Raw genomic sequence first — 15,219 nt, 5'->3', positions numbered from 1 at the left:
CTAATTATTTTATCTGGGTCACAGATAATCCGCTTTTACTAGCCTCCCACAATGACATCAGAGGATCACTGCTTAAGTGATTATCCTGTTACCTTCCAACAGCCAATGGAAATCTGGATTTTCCATTTGCACTAAGGGAGAAATGATCAAATGCTTCAGACAAGTGGCTCATCAAATAAAGACCATACAAAGCCTAATAATAAAACATAATATCAAAATAATTTTACCTCCAATCCTAATTCCAATTCAAACTGAAAGACACAACTCTAAATGCTACATTATTTTCAGGTAAGTAAAGAGACACATTGTACAGAAATCATTAAGTGATTACTAAATATCCACTCTGGCACTTTTTCCTGGTGTGCTACAAATCCCATAATCAATAATTTAAATGCCTGTTTAACAAGTCTCATTCAGATAATTAAATCTTCTAGACTTTATTAAGAAAAGTGTATCAATAACAAATGGCATGCTGAACCTACAGAGTTACGTTCATGCCAAACAAAAATTCAGCAGAGAAGAATGATAGAAAATATACTGATGAGCTTAGAATAAGAACTGTCTTAAAAATCAGCATGTGAAAATAAACTATTATCATGGTAGTTCTTGTTTAAGGGATAACTGCTAAAACTGAGGATCTAATGCATTACATTTCATGTTCTTCATTGCTGTGAGGTAACAGTTGGAGAGTGTTCCAGCCTGTCTTCGCAGCATGAGATTTGGCACATACAGGTCAAGGGATCTTAACAACAGAAAAGCAAATGAAAAATACAAGCGGTCACTAGTTGTTGTGGAGTGCTGCCAGAACCAGCTTCAGAACATAAGAGGGAATATTTTCTTGATGTGAAAATAGTTACTATATGGTTTTCTAAATGTCTCATCTAAACATGGGGTAAAACCAAAAGGCATTTTAGGAATGTGAAGATAGTAAATATTTGGATTATATTCCATATTAACAAAATTGTTTTGGGTTCCTTCTACATTAGAGTGTTTCAATGCTCCTGAAAAGTTGCTATTCTGTTATCAGCTAGAAGTGTAATTAAAATAATAGATAAAATAATAAATAAATATAACACTTTTTTCGCCATTAAACTCTATGGTGTTTGCAGTGACTGGTAGTATTAAGAAAAAAAAGGCTGATTCTCAAAAGCCAATGGAAACAATACTGTTCTTAGTGTTTTTAGATGTGCATTTTAGAAAATAACAAGATAATATCACCTCTAATTACCTATTTTTAAGCAGGAAATCCTTTTTTTCTGGGTGATCGGTTAATTTGAGTATGAAACAGTGTCCATTTGTTAAGCTAACAAATGTAATTCGATCAAGAGACAAAAGAGAGCAAAATCATTTTATGGAATGGACTTTATTACATGTTGAACAGAGTTCAAGAGGTAGTATACCATTTAATTCTCTGTGTTACCTTCAAAAGAAATATTAACAAGAAAGCCATTATTAGGTGGGTAAGAATTAATTTTTTTATGACAAATGCTAGTTTTGAAAACTCTGAAGTTTACATTATGCATTATTTATTCTGTTTATAGAGGTTGTGACAGTGGCTCATCACTAGTTTTCCAGAAAGATAAACTGATTTAATATTCCTAATGTTAATAGCCAGGAACCCATTCATCATGTCCACTAATGTATTCCACTATCATTAATTTAAGCACTAAATGGCCACTAGTTAAGCAAGTCACTTGCTCTCATACACTAGTCACGATTCAGCATACAACAACAAAAGCCTATTTGCTGATTTAACCTGTGGCAATTCAAAACAGAGATTCACACCAGTGGAGATATACCAGTGTAAGCTCTCAGTTGGATTTTTGTCAGTGTCTGATACTGCAAAAACAACAAGAACAAATGTGTCTTGCAAATGTTGACAGCATAATCCTCTAGGCAGCTTTTCATAAAGCTTTTCCCAGAACAGTACAAGCTTTTTTTTTTCCTTCTGGAAGGGTTAACAAAAGCACCGGTTAGAGTTTCTTCCTTGCCTGCCCTCTGTATTTGCATCCTTCCTGTCTCCTTCTCCCATTTGTGGATTAACTCATAGACAAGACTTCAATGGAAGAGAACAAGAAACTCAAGACTAATCATATAAGCATTAGTGTGGGACCAGTGAGGACACCGACCCCAAGATTGGACTGTCAGGAACTGGGTCACAACCTCTGCAGACCCCTCCGAAGGACCTTCCCACCAGTAGTTCCCCGGTGGACTAGGATGGTAATGATGAACTGCTGGGTACACCACAGATCACCAGCCAACTGAAGGGGGAAGAGCAGCTAGCGGGAGAAAGGGCACCCCTAGAGAAAGGGAATAAAAGGGAAAAGCTGGAGCTGGGAGAGGCAGACCACTGGGAGGCAGCATCCAAGTTGGTGGACTGGGCCGCCCGCTAGGCACAGGCACAAGAGGAGTACCACAACCGATCGGTGAGCTGGCTGGGAGGTGGTAGAGCATCAGGACCTGTGTACTGCTGAGCAGGTCCATCTAATGGTGTCACCAGAAGAGGCAAAGAGAGTTCAATACACCCACAGAAGCAGACACCCATGTATTGGGGACAGTAGGAATTAGGACACTGGGAAGGGCCATCAGAACACTGGTGAGACTCCAATGGAAGTTGACTCCCAGAATCCGGTTCCCCAGCCAACAGGCACTCCCCACTCTTTCTCATGCCCATACAGAGGCCCCTCTATCAGCAGTTCCAACTGACATCTGCCCAAAGGTTCCTCAAACTAGACCAGCACGCCAACCTGACCTGGAGACACCAGAGCTGGATGCGGCTGAGGTGGTAGGAAAAAAAAAATCAGAGGGCAAATGTAAGAGGCCATGTTCCATCCCTGCTGCCACATTTGCCTGGTCCACTTGTGAGGCATTCTCAGCCTTGGAGAAGAAGGGATTTATATTCCTTTGTGTGCTGAAGAAAAAGGGACATACAGCCTCCCACCTCTTGACAGTAGCATCAAATAAGGGCAACTCATTAAGCCTGTTTGTTAGAGAAGTTGTACTTACTCATGCCAGTTTTGAATACTTTTTTTGAAACCTGTGTTTCTCTGCAAATGTACTTCTGAGTCATGTTCTTGGACTACAACTCCCAGAAATCCTGGCCAGCAAAGTTAGTGGCCAGGACTAGTTGAAGACTATGAAGGGACCCAAGAATGGGAAACATTTATAAGATTCATTAACAATTTTATTATTTCTTAATGTTCAGCTATAAACCTGCTTTTAGACTTACTTTTTAAAATTTCCTCAGCAGTCTTTTAAAGTCACTGTTTTCTGCAAGCAATATACTGTAGGGTCATCTGCATATCTTAAATTAGTCTGAAAAACTGGATGGAAAATTCCAACAATTCAGCCAGGGATGGGACCTGAAATAACATCTCCTAGAGGTGGTTTGCAGCCAGCATCTGAACTTACCTCTCACAAACGAGAGTCACCGACAGATGTCATTAATTTTTGGGAGTCTTGTTTACAACTGTTCTGCACTATCCATGAAGAAGTGAGTTTTGCTCATGAAAGTTGTTTGTTTAACTTTTTAGTAGTCTAATTAAGGCCTTCCCATTTGTGTAATTTTAAGGACCACATGGCCTTTTCCCAATTTTATTTATTTCCCCCCCCCCCGCACCAATTTTCAACCTCTTCCAAATCTAATCTCTTTCATATTAGATATTCTCCATATTCTGTCCTAATACTGGTCTTTTGCCCAAGGCATCCACCAGAATAACCAAATGCTGTTGCACATCCATTTCTTTTACAATAATTGATGCAATCAAATGCCTTGCTGTATTTTTTTCTAAAATCTTTTGCTGCACTCCAGTAGCCAACATGTATTTGTAATATGCTCTCTAATACTTCTTTTCATGAATCAAATTTGAATATCTGGCATTTCCTACTCCATATTTGGTAGAAGTCCTTGTTGCAAGGTCCTTACCATCACCTTGCTTCAATGGGAAATTAATGCAGTGGACCTATAGTTACTCCATTCATTCGCATCTGCTTTCTTTCAGACTTGGATGTACAGTACATTTGACATTTCCAGTCTGGGGGCCATTGTTTTGATTTCCAAATTTGGTGGCATATTCTTGTTAGGACCACATTATAGCCCCATGCCATTCTTCTGAGTTTGTCATTTTCAGAGTAAAAACACCTTGTAACTGCCTGAAATGTCCTACTCCAGTCCACTTTAGCTTCTTCATAACAAGTTTTGCAGCCTTAAAATGCTCCTTTTCTTGCTATATTATTTTCAGTTTATCATCATTCATATTTCTCACATTCCATGTAAAAATTATGTGTGTCATGCAGCATTAGACTTTCCTTTTTTCCTCTGTGTACACTGGCATCTAGACATCCTATTGGCTTTAATCTGGCTGATTCATTAAAGGCAGCACTATTTGTTCTTCTTAACTCTTCCCTAACAGCAGGGTACAATTGGAAATCTCATGTTTCAGTGCTGTCTCTTGGTTAATTTTAGATTGTCTCATCATGGCGGTTTCAAGATATTAAATATTCAGAAGTAGCTTACCATTGCCTTCTTCTGGATAGTACGAGCAATATTTAGCTTGAGAGTCACTGCCATTAATCAACTATGAAAGATCCTCCCCTGTGTTATCTTTCTAATTGTTTTCTAATAGGGAAACGTCCGTTCAAAAGTTTCTGCAAAGTACTGATTCTCTCTTACTGATATGACCATTAATTCCTGAAGAGGATGTATGTATCTTGATCTGTGTCTAAGCTTTGACCATTCTGCCCGAGGGGGGGTGCTGCTAGGAGTCTAGTCTCCTGGTTGCATTGCTCTCAGCTTCTATAACATAATCAAAAATCTTCACCATGTTAAGGTGTGCATTCAAGACTGGTATAGCATTCATAACTATTAAGAGTATAAAATTTCTTTGGGGTTCCGCAAGGGTTGTAGCCACTGCCATAAAAGGCAGCAACTGTGATGGCAAATGTCTGAAATAAAGACCACACCCAGCTGAACGGGTTGTGTGTGTGTGCTCACCAGTGGGAGCATCTGTATGTTTCCTTTTGCCATACTGTAACATACTACATCTGTGTCAACCAATCTATACAATAAACCTGAAGCACACTGACTTTCTGTCTCCAACAAGACTTAAAGAATGAAAGCTCGCTGGGGTTACACCATTTTTGGCAGCTATCTGAAATTCTACTAAAGGAATTCTATTCTAAAATGTAATGAACTGAGCCAAAATATTTCTGCCTCCTCCTATTGAGACAACGGTTTTTGACAAAAATACGACACAAGAAGAAGCAAAAAAAGAAAGAAAGAAAGAAAAAGAAAGAAAGAAATTGAAACTGGCTTTGAACAAACAAATATTTGGGAGTGTATATTAAAAAAAAACAAGCACCCTTTATTTTTAGTATTGTCTTCCAATAATTAAAGAAATACAGGAAATTTTGGAAATTTGGGGTAAACTACAACTTTCAGTGTTGGGTAGAATTGCTGCTATAAAGATGAACATTTTACCAAACTCTTGTTCCTGTTCCAAAATCTGCCAATACTGTTGAATTATAAATATTTGAAGGAGGTAGACACTGTGTTCTCTAAGTTTATATGGCAAGCTAAAAAAAACGAGAATAAAACTCAAAGCTCTATAGGACTTAAAATAAAGAGGAGGAGTGGGCTTACCAAATTGTCTACTATATATTACAAAGCCTGTGATCTGAACTGGATAAAGGAATGGATTACTTTGGAGGGAGGACCAAAGGAACACATTAAAACATGTTTAATGCGTTCCTATGGGGGGTAAACTCACCGCTAAGCAGGAATCCTCCATAGGGCCACCATTTTCACCGCCTCGGTAAGCGAGGAATCGGCGCCAGTGGCCATTTTGGAACCGCCAATCAGCTGTGTGAAAATGAGGCCTTTTGGGAGGACCGCGGGGGAGGGCTCCCCCGCAGTCCTCCCAAAGCCCCACGCCAGCATTTTCGCCCAGCTAACCGACGGTCGCTTGGGAAGGAGTGTGGGGGAGGGCTCCCCCGCACTCCTTCCCAAGCGACCGCCGGTCAGCTGGCTGAAAAAGCCGGCTTGAGCGCTTGGGAAGGAGCGCGGGGGAGCCCTCCCCCACGCTCCTTCTCAAGCACTCAAGCTGGCAGGCGCTTGGGAAGCAGTGTGGGGGAGCTCTTCCCCGCGCTCCTTCCCAAGCGACCGCCGGTCAGCTGGGCGAAAATGCTGGCTTGAACGCTTCGGAAGGAGCGCAGGACTCCCCCGCGCTCCTTCCCAAGAGCTCCCCCACACTGCTTCCCAAGCGCCTGCCAGCTTGAGTGCTTCAGAAGGAGCGTGGGGGAGGGCTCCCCCGCGCTCCTTCCCAAGCGCTCAAGCCGGCATTTTTGCCCAGCTGACCAGCGGTCGCTTTGGAAGGAGCGTGGGGGAGGGCTCCCCCGCGCTCCTTCCCAAGCGCTCAAGCCGGCTTTTTCAGCCAGCTGACCGGCGGTCGCTTTGGAAGGAGCGCAGGGGAGGGCTCCCCCGTGCTCCTTCCCAAGCGCTCAAGCCGGCTTTTTCGTCCAGCTGACCGGTGGTAGCTTCGGAAGGAGCGCGGGGGAGCCCTCATGGGGCCTATGGGGAAAAATCGCAAAGCAATTTTTCCCCATAGGGAACATTGCAATGCGATCGCTTTTGCAATCGCAAAATCTGCATCACTATGCGGATTCGTCGTTAAACGGGGCACCCGTTAAGCGAGGCACCACTGAGGCATCCAAAGGGTCCTGGAAGGCACTCTCAGACCCTTTGGAGGCTCCCCCTGTCCCCCCACAGGGCAAGCGGGGGGTGAAATCGCCAGCTTCCAGGACCCTTCTGAGGCTTTCCAAATCTCAGAAGGGTCCTGGAAGCTGGGGATTTCGCCCCCGCTGACCCTGTGAGGGAGCCTCCAAAGGGTCCTTGAAAGCACTCTCGGACCCTCCCGAGGCTCCCCACGCACACCCCCACTGGGCCTGGGGGAGTGCTGTTTTACAGTATTTGCTCCATAAGATACACACACTTCCCCCCACATTTTTGGGGGGAAGTGCGTCTTATAGAGCGAAAAATACAGTAGATATAGATGACTGGACTTGAATGTGGAATGATAATTATAGATGGATTAAACCAGTAAACCTGAGAGAAAATGTGTTGAAGATGTTTTATAGATTGCATTTCACACCTGTAAAACGGGAAAATTGTGTCAGGGGTTAGCAACTCATGTTGGAAATGTTCTCAGCAACCTGGGACTTTTTCATATGTGGTGGACATGCAATAGAGTAAAAGGATTTTGGAGACAGATAAAAGATGTTACACAAGAAATTATACAACAAAAAACAGCTTTTAAACTAGAAATGTTTTTCCTGAATATAATGCCAGAAATCATTGATAAAAAATTAATATATGTTGTTGCACATATTTACAGCTGCAAGGTTGATCTGGGCCCAAAAATGGAAAGATCAAGAAGATCTGGGGGAGTTGTTAAAAATTATTAGATATTGCAGAAATGGATAGCTTGTCAGAGGCATTACATGAGAACCCGAGAATATATGTTAAAGAAAGCTGTAAAATGTTTTATGATTGGGTCCAGAAATAAACATGAGTAGAGAATATAATACATGTTATGGATTTTAGTATTGTAACACAGCCATGGAGCCAAGATTATATGAGATCTTGCACTACTATAAACATTTCCCTGCCTCTGGGAGGCAGTGGACAACAGGAGGGCCTAGCGTGCTCTGGTCCATGGGGGTCACAAAGAGTCAGACAAGACTTAACGACTAAACAACAACAAACACTTCCCTGTGTTTGTTTTGTTTTGTTCTTCCTTCCTTTTCCCTTATATCTGTATTCCTTTGATTGTTATTTGTTTGTTTGTTTGTTATATAATAATAAAAAGCGCGGGGGGGGAGACAGTGGTTCAGCTACTAACACTCTCCGATCTGGATAATTAATCTTCCTTAATTAACAGATACATTTAATTCATTTTCCTTTCCCATTTCCCCTTTTAATTTCTGTTCAAAATGTAATCCACCTTTAAATTTTAACTCTTTTGTTACTGTTTGCTGATTATAAGCAATTGCTTCCTGCTTCCAGATTACACTCAGTTATCTTTTAAAGCTTAAAATAACTTTCTTCATCCATACCTTCCTTTTCTCATCTCAAATTACTCTTGCTCAAGCTGTCTTCCAGTTCCATTCTTTAGTCTTTTCCACCTGCCTCTGCACTTTGCCTTGGTGCTTCCCCAAACACATCATGCTTCACTTCCCTTTTCATCTTTAAATATTTGTTTTATTAGTAGACGATTCTCCATGTTATCTTTTCTCATAGGTTTCCTCCCTTCTACAGTGAAAATACCACAAAACATTTTAAATCACCACCTTTAGTACACTTTCCTTACTATAAAAATGAGTCTAACTAAACAAGGTGGAAGGAGATCTGCATTTGAATTACCTTAAGCTTGTTTCTTTGTTTTTGCAAATAAAGCTGCACATTCAGACTAGATTTATGACAGAGAGTGCTAAGAGTCTCCTCCCCCCTCTTGCCATTTTCCTGGGTGATCTGAACATCTCAAATTACTAACCACCATCTCCACCACCCTGTGCTGTACTCCTGATCCAAATCACATCTTCTACTTTGGCTTTGTTCGTCATTTTAAATCCAGGAAATATAATCACAGATCCCCTGTCATTATGTCTAGTTGTGTCCCACATATTTGCATATTTCCCCATTTCCTTTAATATTCAGTATTTCTCTTGCACTGTGATCAGCAAATAGATAATACAGGGGTGCCTCGACTTACAAACTTCCCGGCTTACAGCCAATTCGAGTTACAACCAGCTCCGGCTGCAAAAAATTTTGCTTCAACTTGCAACCGGCACTTTGAGTTATGAATGGGAAAAAAGGAGGGGAATTAGAATTGCTTTCAGTGAACCGTTGGTCAGTGAAGAGGCTGCTTCTCTGTAGCTCTTTTGCCCCAGCAGTTAGAGAGTGTGGGTTCACAGAGAGAGACTTCGGACTGCCAGGTACTGTACTGTACTGTCTTTTTTTGGCATTTTTGTTTTTTCATTTTTTTTCTTTTTGGATTTTTGCTTTTTGACTTTCTTTTTTAAAACAGAGAGATTGCCTGTTCTGGGTAAGTACTGTATGTACAGGGGTTTTGCAGGGTGAGTTTGGGCTGGGGGGGTTATGTTTCTGTGCTCTGATGGGTCTTGCAGTGTGTAGTTGTAGCATTTTCAGTCCCTGCTAGAATGTTTTTTTTTAAAATTCTGTGGCTCCTAGGGTTTGTGTACTGTGACCTCTCTTTTGTTTTAAAAGATGTTCGGTTTAAAATGTGTAGGTTTAAAATGTGTGGATTTAACATGTGTTGGTTTAAAATGTGTTTTAGACTCCAAAGTCTCTTCCCCCCCCCCATTGTCTTCTCTCTCTCTATCCTCTCTTTTGGTGCTTAAAAGCACAAAACTTTGTCTGAGGGATATGTGTGCCCCAGTGATGACCTTCTTTCTTTCCTCTTTCCCCATTGTTCCCTCCCTCTCCCCCTCCTTTCCTGCCCTTTTTTAAACCTAAGTCCTTTTTTAAACCTAAAAGAGTGGCCTGGTGGGCCAGATAGGCGGGGTATAAATCAAATCAAATCAATAAATCAATAAATCAATAGATAGATAGATAAATAGATAAATAAATAAATAAATAAGTCATCTTAGGTTAAAAAAGAAAAGTCTCCCCCTAGTGGTAGTGGACGGATTAACCGCTTTTGCATTTATTCCTATGGGAATGAATGCTTTGACTTGCAACCGGCACCTCGAGGTACAACCAAAAAACAGCTGGAATGGATTAATTGCGTTTCAATGCATTCCTATGGAAAATGGTGCTTTGACCATTTTGAGTTACGACCATCTTCTGGAACAGATTAAGTTCGTAAGTCGAGGCACCACTGTACTCTCGTTTGATACAATGGTTTGTATATTTTTAAACATTAAATAAGAACATGCAGAAAATTTTGTCAAAGGAAAGAGCAAGATACTTACATTACATATACCAATTAACTGAGTATAAAAGAGTCCACTAATTCCAGCCAGCATTATTAAACCCATGAAAGTAGATACTCTTGTCAGGGCAAGTTCATGTCTAAATATGAAGAGATCCTAAAATAAAGACAAAGGAAACTATGTTTTTAAAAAAAATAGTTTTCTTTTCCTTGTAAATACAAAATACAAAACATTTCCCAAAGAAAAATAAAAAATCAAGATAAAAGGTTTTAGTCACAGCAAGCACAATTAAAGCAAGACTGACATTTTTGACATTTGACATTTTTGTAGATAACTTTTTAACCTTCATATATAACCTTCTGAGTATGTACAGCTGAAAACATTTGATGAACGAAAGCATTATTTGGTTTCAGATTTGTCAAATCTGTGAATTGATAACTTTCCCACACTCTGAAAAGTTGTAGGATGATCTATTGGAAGGTTGATATTGAAAGCAGAGATGGGTACTTAACACGGTTTGGCAGGCTTGGTTCACAGGTGTCGCCTGAGTGCCCTGGATTCCTCACCCCACCTTCTCCCATGGGCATCCATCAGAAGCATCTCTGCCCCACTTCCTCCTCTGAGTGGGCAACCACAAGAGGAGGCAGGGTATGGAATCTGGGGTATCTGCACAACGCCTACAGACCTAATTCACTGAACTGCACTGAAGTGTGGTAAGTGCCCATCTCCAATCGGAAGCCTAGTTTTTCCTACTGATGGTGCCAGTGCTGAACCCATTTACACTGTAGATCACGTTACTGAGTGCTCCTCTACATTGAAGCTGGTGTCTGGGCTGAATGTGTGGGCAGCCTTCAGTAATAACTACCCACTTCTACTTTTCAGACCACATAAAACCTCAAGATTATCTCTGTCTCTGGATCATTCACCACTTCTATATACTAGCTGCCCATCTGCAATTGTTAAAAACCACTAAATGTGCCCAAGATATGCATACCAAGATGCAAATCCCTTTGTTACTGAGTGATAAATATATATTCACAATATTGCTTAACTTAGAACTGGATTCCTTCCCCATGCTGCTTTTTCAGTTTAATCTAGGTAATTAATATTCAAGAGGAGGCTTTTGAATCTACTCCATCTCATTGAAAATTTAGAAATGATAGACTACACATTCCTTTCACAAACATGACAGGACAAAGAAATCAAACACTATTAGCAAGTTAGAAATGGATGGGCAAAAAGAGTTCTGTCCTTTCTGTGCTCTTCCGTTGCTGAATGATATTTCTATCTCCTCATTCTTCCAAAACCAAATAAAGCCGCTTTACAGCCTCACTTGCTAGTCTGGTACTTATGAAATAATGAAGCAAAGGTCATGTCAAGTTCTCAGCCATAACAGCTGGGGACATTTCTCATTTAGTCTGGCACATGGTTTACAATCCTAAAAATAATAATAAAAAAGAACACATTTTAGTTGCTTACTGGATGTTTGTTTACGGTGGAGGATGGAGAGAAACAAATCTTTCACTTATGATAACATGACACAGTTTGCAAACCAACAGCGTGTGATCCAGTGACTAGAATTCAATTATGAAAGAAAATTGCTGCAGCTAAATGCATGCACACTTCAAAATAGCCCTTCAACAGAGCCTTCTCTGTGCTTCCTGGTTCATTCTCATCCCCTCACACTTAATGGTTCATTCCTTGGGCCTTGGGTGAGCAAAACATTACAGGCATAATTGAAAATTTTAATGAAATTAAGTAAGTAGCCTTGAAGATAAGGAAAATTTTGGAAGACTTCAAAATGATTCCATATATAGAAACTAAATAAAATGAAAATAGTACATAATAGTAAATCAAGAACAAGCCCAATTCTGTTTGTCAGGTTAGTTTTAACTGCTATTCTGCTTCCATAATTTGCACGTCTGCTGAACCACAGCCTCTCACTCTTGATGACAGAAGATGTGCAACCCTTCAAGTTCCTTGCTTCATCAAAACAGGAGACATATGTACACTTGATAAATATTTTGCCTTTCTTTTGTTTAGAAGAGTTGCTTGCTTATTTCATTAATTCCCTATGGCATGGTGAGTGATGCGCTGTCAGTGAAATTTCAGAAGTACGAACAGTCATGGCCAAAAATATTGGCACCCTTGCAATTCTGTCAGAAAATGCAACCCTGTTCTCAGAATATTGTTGCAGTTGCATATGTTTTGGTACTCACATGTTCATTTCTTTGGTTTGTGTTGGAACAACACCAAAAAAAAGCGAAGAAGAAAAGTCAAATCTGATACAATCCCACAGAGAAACCCAAAAATGCACTGGCCAAAATTATTGGCACCCTTAACTTAATATTTGGTAGCACCCCCTTTGGAAAAAGGGACATAGTGGCGCTGTGGGTTGAACTGCAGAAACCTCTGTGCTGTAAGGTCTGTAGATCTTCAACTGTAAGATCGAATCCACATGACGGAGTGAGCGCCTGTCGCTTGTCCCAGCTCCCGCCAACCTAGCAGTCTGAAAGCATGCAAATGTGACTAGATAAATAGGGACCACCTCGGTGGGAAGGTAACAGTGTTCCGTGTCTAAGTCGCACGGGCCATGGAAGATTGTCTTCAGACAAATGCTGGCTCTATGGCTTGGAAACGGGGATGAGCATCACCCCCTAGAGTCGAACACAACTGGACAAAAATTGTCAAGGGGAACCTTTACCTTACCTTTGGAAAAAAACTAACTGAAATCAATCGCTTCCTGTAACCATGAATGAGTTTCTTAAACCTCTCTACTGGAATTTTGAACCACTCTTCTTTTGCAAACTGCTCCAGGGCCTTCAGATTTGAAGGATGCCTTCTCCCAACTGCTATTTTGAGATCTCTCTGTAGGGTCACTAAATGAGAAGGCTGATGTTTTATGGTGATCGCCAGATAATTAGGATAGCAAATAGTCTTAGAAAGAGAAGTTAAAGAAGTCAGCCACACACACAGGGATGTCTGCCAGCAATGCTCCTGAGGGGCGACTTGTAGAAGAGGACCTCAAATAAGACTGCCCCAAGAGGACTGTGTTTTATTAACCTTACAAGCTCACAGATAGTTGACAGTATGCCGATTATTGACAGAGTTCAGATAGGACAATGGTTACATAATGCCATTAGGATTGGCCCAAATAAGGTCTTTGAAGTTAGCTCCCTATCATTATGAGAAAGAAGAAAAATGGGTAGTAACTCCTTCTCTCGGAAGCAGCTGTGATGTCATCTAGGAGAGTTTGCTCTACTACTGTAGAATCAGCCAACAGCTTAGCAACTTTGGGGAGGGGCATTCCCCCACATTCTCCACAGATGTTCTATGGGATTCAAATCTGGATTTATTGTTGGCCATTTCAGAACTCTCCAGCGCTTTGTTTGCAGCCATTTCTGAGTGCTTTTTGAAGTGTGTTTCGGGTCATTGTCCTGCTGGAAGACCCACACCCTCTGGTGGAGATGCAGTTTTCCGACACTGGCCACTATGTTGCACCTCAAAATTCTTTAGGAATCATCAGTTTTCATGATACCATTTACACAATCAAGGCATCCAGTGCCAGAAGCAGCAAAGCAACCCCCAAACATCTTACAACCTCCACCATGTTTGACTGTAGGGACCATGTTCTTTTCTTTGAATGCCTCATTTCTTTTTCTGTAAACAGTGCCATGATGTCCTTGACCCAAAAGCTCCACTTTTGTCTCATCTGTCCACAGTACGTTCTTCCAAAAGGATTGTGGTTTTGTCACACAAGTTTTGGCATACTCCAGTCTTGCTTTTTTATGCCTTTGTGTCAGCAGTGGTGTCCTCCTGGGTCTCCTACCATAGTGTCCCTTTTCATTCAGATGGTGATGGAGATTGTCCATGTTTTTCCACAATTGTTTCTCTCAAATCCACAGAGAACTCTTTACACTTCATTCTTTTCTCCATGCTCAAGTGTCACAGACAACACAAAGGCTGAGTCAACTTTTCTCCATCTTAATTGGTTGCAAGTATAATTACTATATTGCCCACACCTCTTACTTACAACAGGTGTGTCTAAATACAAATTAAAGGAGCATCACATTCTTGAAAAGCAATTATTTCTTACAATTTAGATAGGGTGCCAATAATCTTGACCAGTGCATTTTTGGGTTTCTGTATGGGATTGTATCAGATTTGAATTTTCTTCTCTGGTTTTGTGTGTGTGTTGTTGTTGTTGTTGCAATGCAAACCAAAGAAATGAACATGTGAGTAGCAAAACATTTGCAACTGCAACATTTTCTGAGAGAAGGGTTGCATTTTCTGACAGAATTGCAAAGCTGCCAATAGTTTTGACCATGACTGTATATAATACTAAAAAAAAATTAAAGGGGTGTAGAAAAAATGCAATCCTGAAAGCATATATTGTGCTTTAGAAATGAAGTTTGAACAGCAGTTTACTAAATGTCATTGTGAAATAATCAGTCAACTCTCCAGCCAAGTCGGGAACCAAGGTCAATCTATAGTAACACTGCCTTGCAAAAGCTTTTTCATGGCTGACAGTTGAATGTGTAAACAAATTACTAGAAACAGAAACACAATTGAGGAAAAAGTGCCAGAATCCTGTCCTAAAGTGCAATCCTAAAGTGGAGATAGACCAAATTGGTGATCAACTTAATCCACCAGCACTTTGCACTCAGCATTTTGCCCATCCACAAATGCAAAGTCCCATTTAGTCAAAACAATAGCTATTATCTTCTACAGGGGGCAACTTGCCAGCTTAATAAGCTATGAGTAGTATTCTGTCACTGGTAAAAGCAACAGAGATTTCCATTAAAATTTTCTCATCTGCTGTAACAAGTTACTGATAGGGACCAGTAACTTACTACAACAGCAAAATTCAGTTGTTTTCAGTTGAAGGGAAATGTAAACAACAGAGAGAAATATAAATATAGGGAGGTAAGAGACATGCCACACCACAGACACAATGGATACCAACAACACAGATACTGGGCACCAGCCATCAAAGAGCAACAACATCTAGCAGCACAGCTTGCAACAGCACCTCAGAACAGACAAGGACAAGATGAATTTTTCTCCATAGATTCAAACTGGTTTGGCTGGGTACGCACTCAGAATATTTTTCATGTGTGTCCAGTAATAAATATGCTTAAAGTCTAAAGATTGCTTAAAGTGATAATGCTTTTTACTTTTTAGCTATGTATTTGAGTTGCATTCTCTGCTTTTTCATTGTCCCTTTTTAGGTTATAAGTTCTTGCATTTTTAGAATGTAATCAAAAC

The 15,219-nt window shown here is 40.6% G+C and overlaps 1 protein-coding gene across 4 annotated transcripts in view; it reads right to left on the bottom strand.

Moving 5' to 3' along the window:
• ZDHHC21 (zDHHC palmitoyltransferase 21) overlaps window positions 1–15,219 on the bottom strand; it is a 71,891-nt gene that overhangs the window by 11,626 nt on the left and 45,046 nt on the right. For 2 of the 4 annotated variants that reach the window (XM_020782966.3, XM_020782967.3), the window contains exon 6: window positions 9,991–10,107. The exons of 1 other annotated variant lie outside the window; for it this stretch is intronic. In XM_020782966.3, coding sequence (XP_020638625.1) covers window positions 9,991–10,107 — 117 coding nt within the window. Of the gene's footprint in view, window positions 1–7,773; window positions 8,309–9,990; window positions 10,108–15,219 lie in introns of those variants that run through there. One more of the 4 variants, XM_078384963.1, reaches the window with a different exon arrangement.

The sequence above is a fragment of the Pogona vitticeps genome, chromosome 2, assembly GCF_051106095.1.
Source record: "Pogona vitticeps strain Pit_001003342236 chromosome 2, PviZW2.1, whole genome shotgun sequence".
NCBI classification, from domain to species: Eukaryota; Metazoa; Chordata; class Lepidosauria; order Squamata; family Agamidae; genus Pogona; species Pogona vitticeps.
Note: the sequence above shows the minus strand (reverse complement) of the source record. Positions and strands in the feature narration are given on the sequence as shown.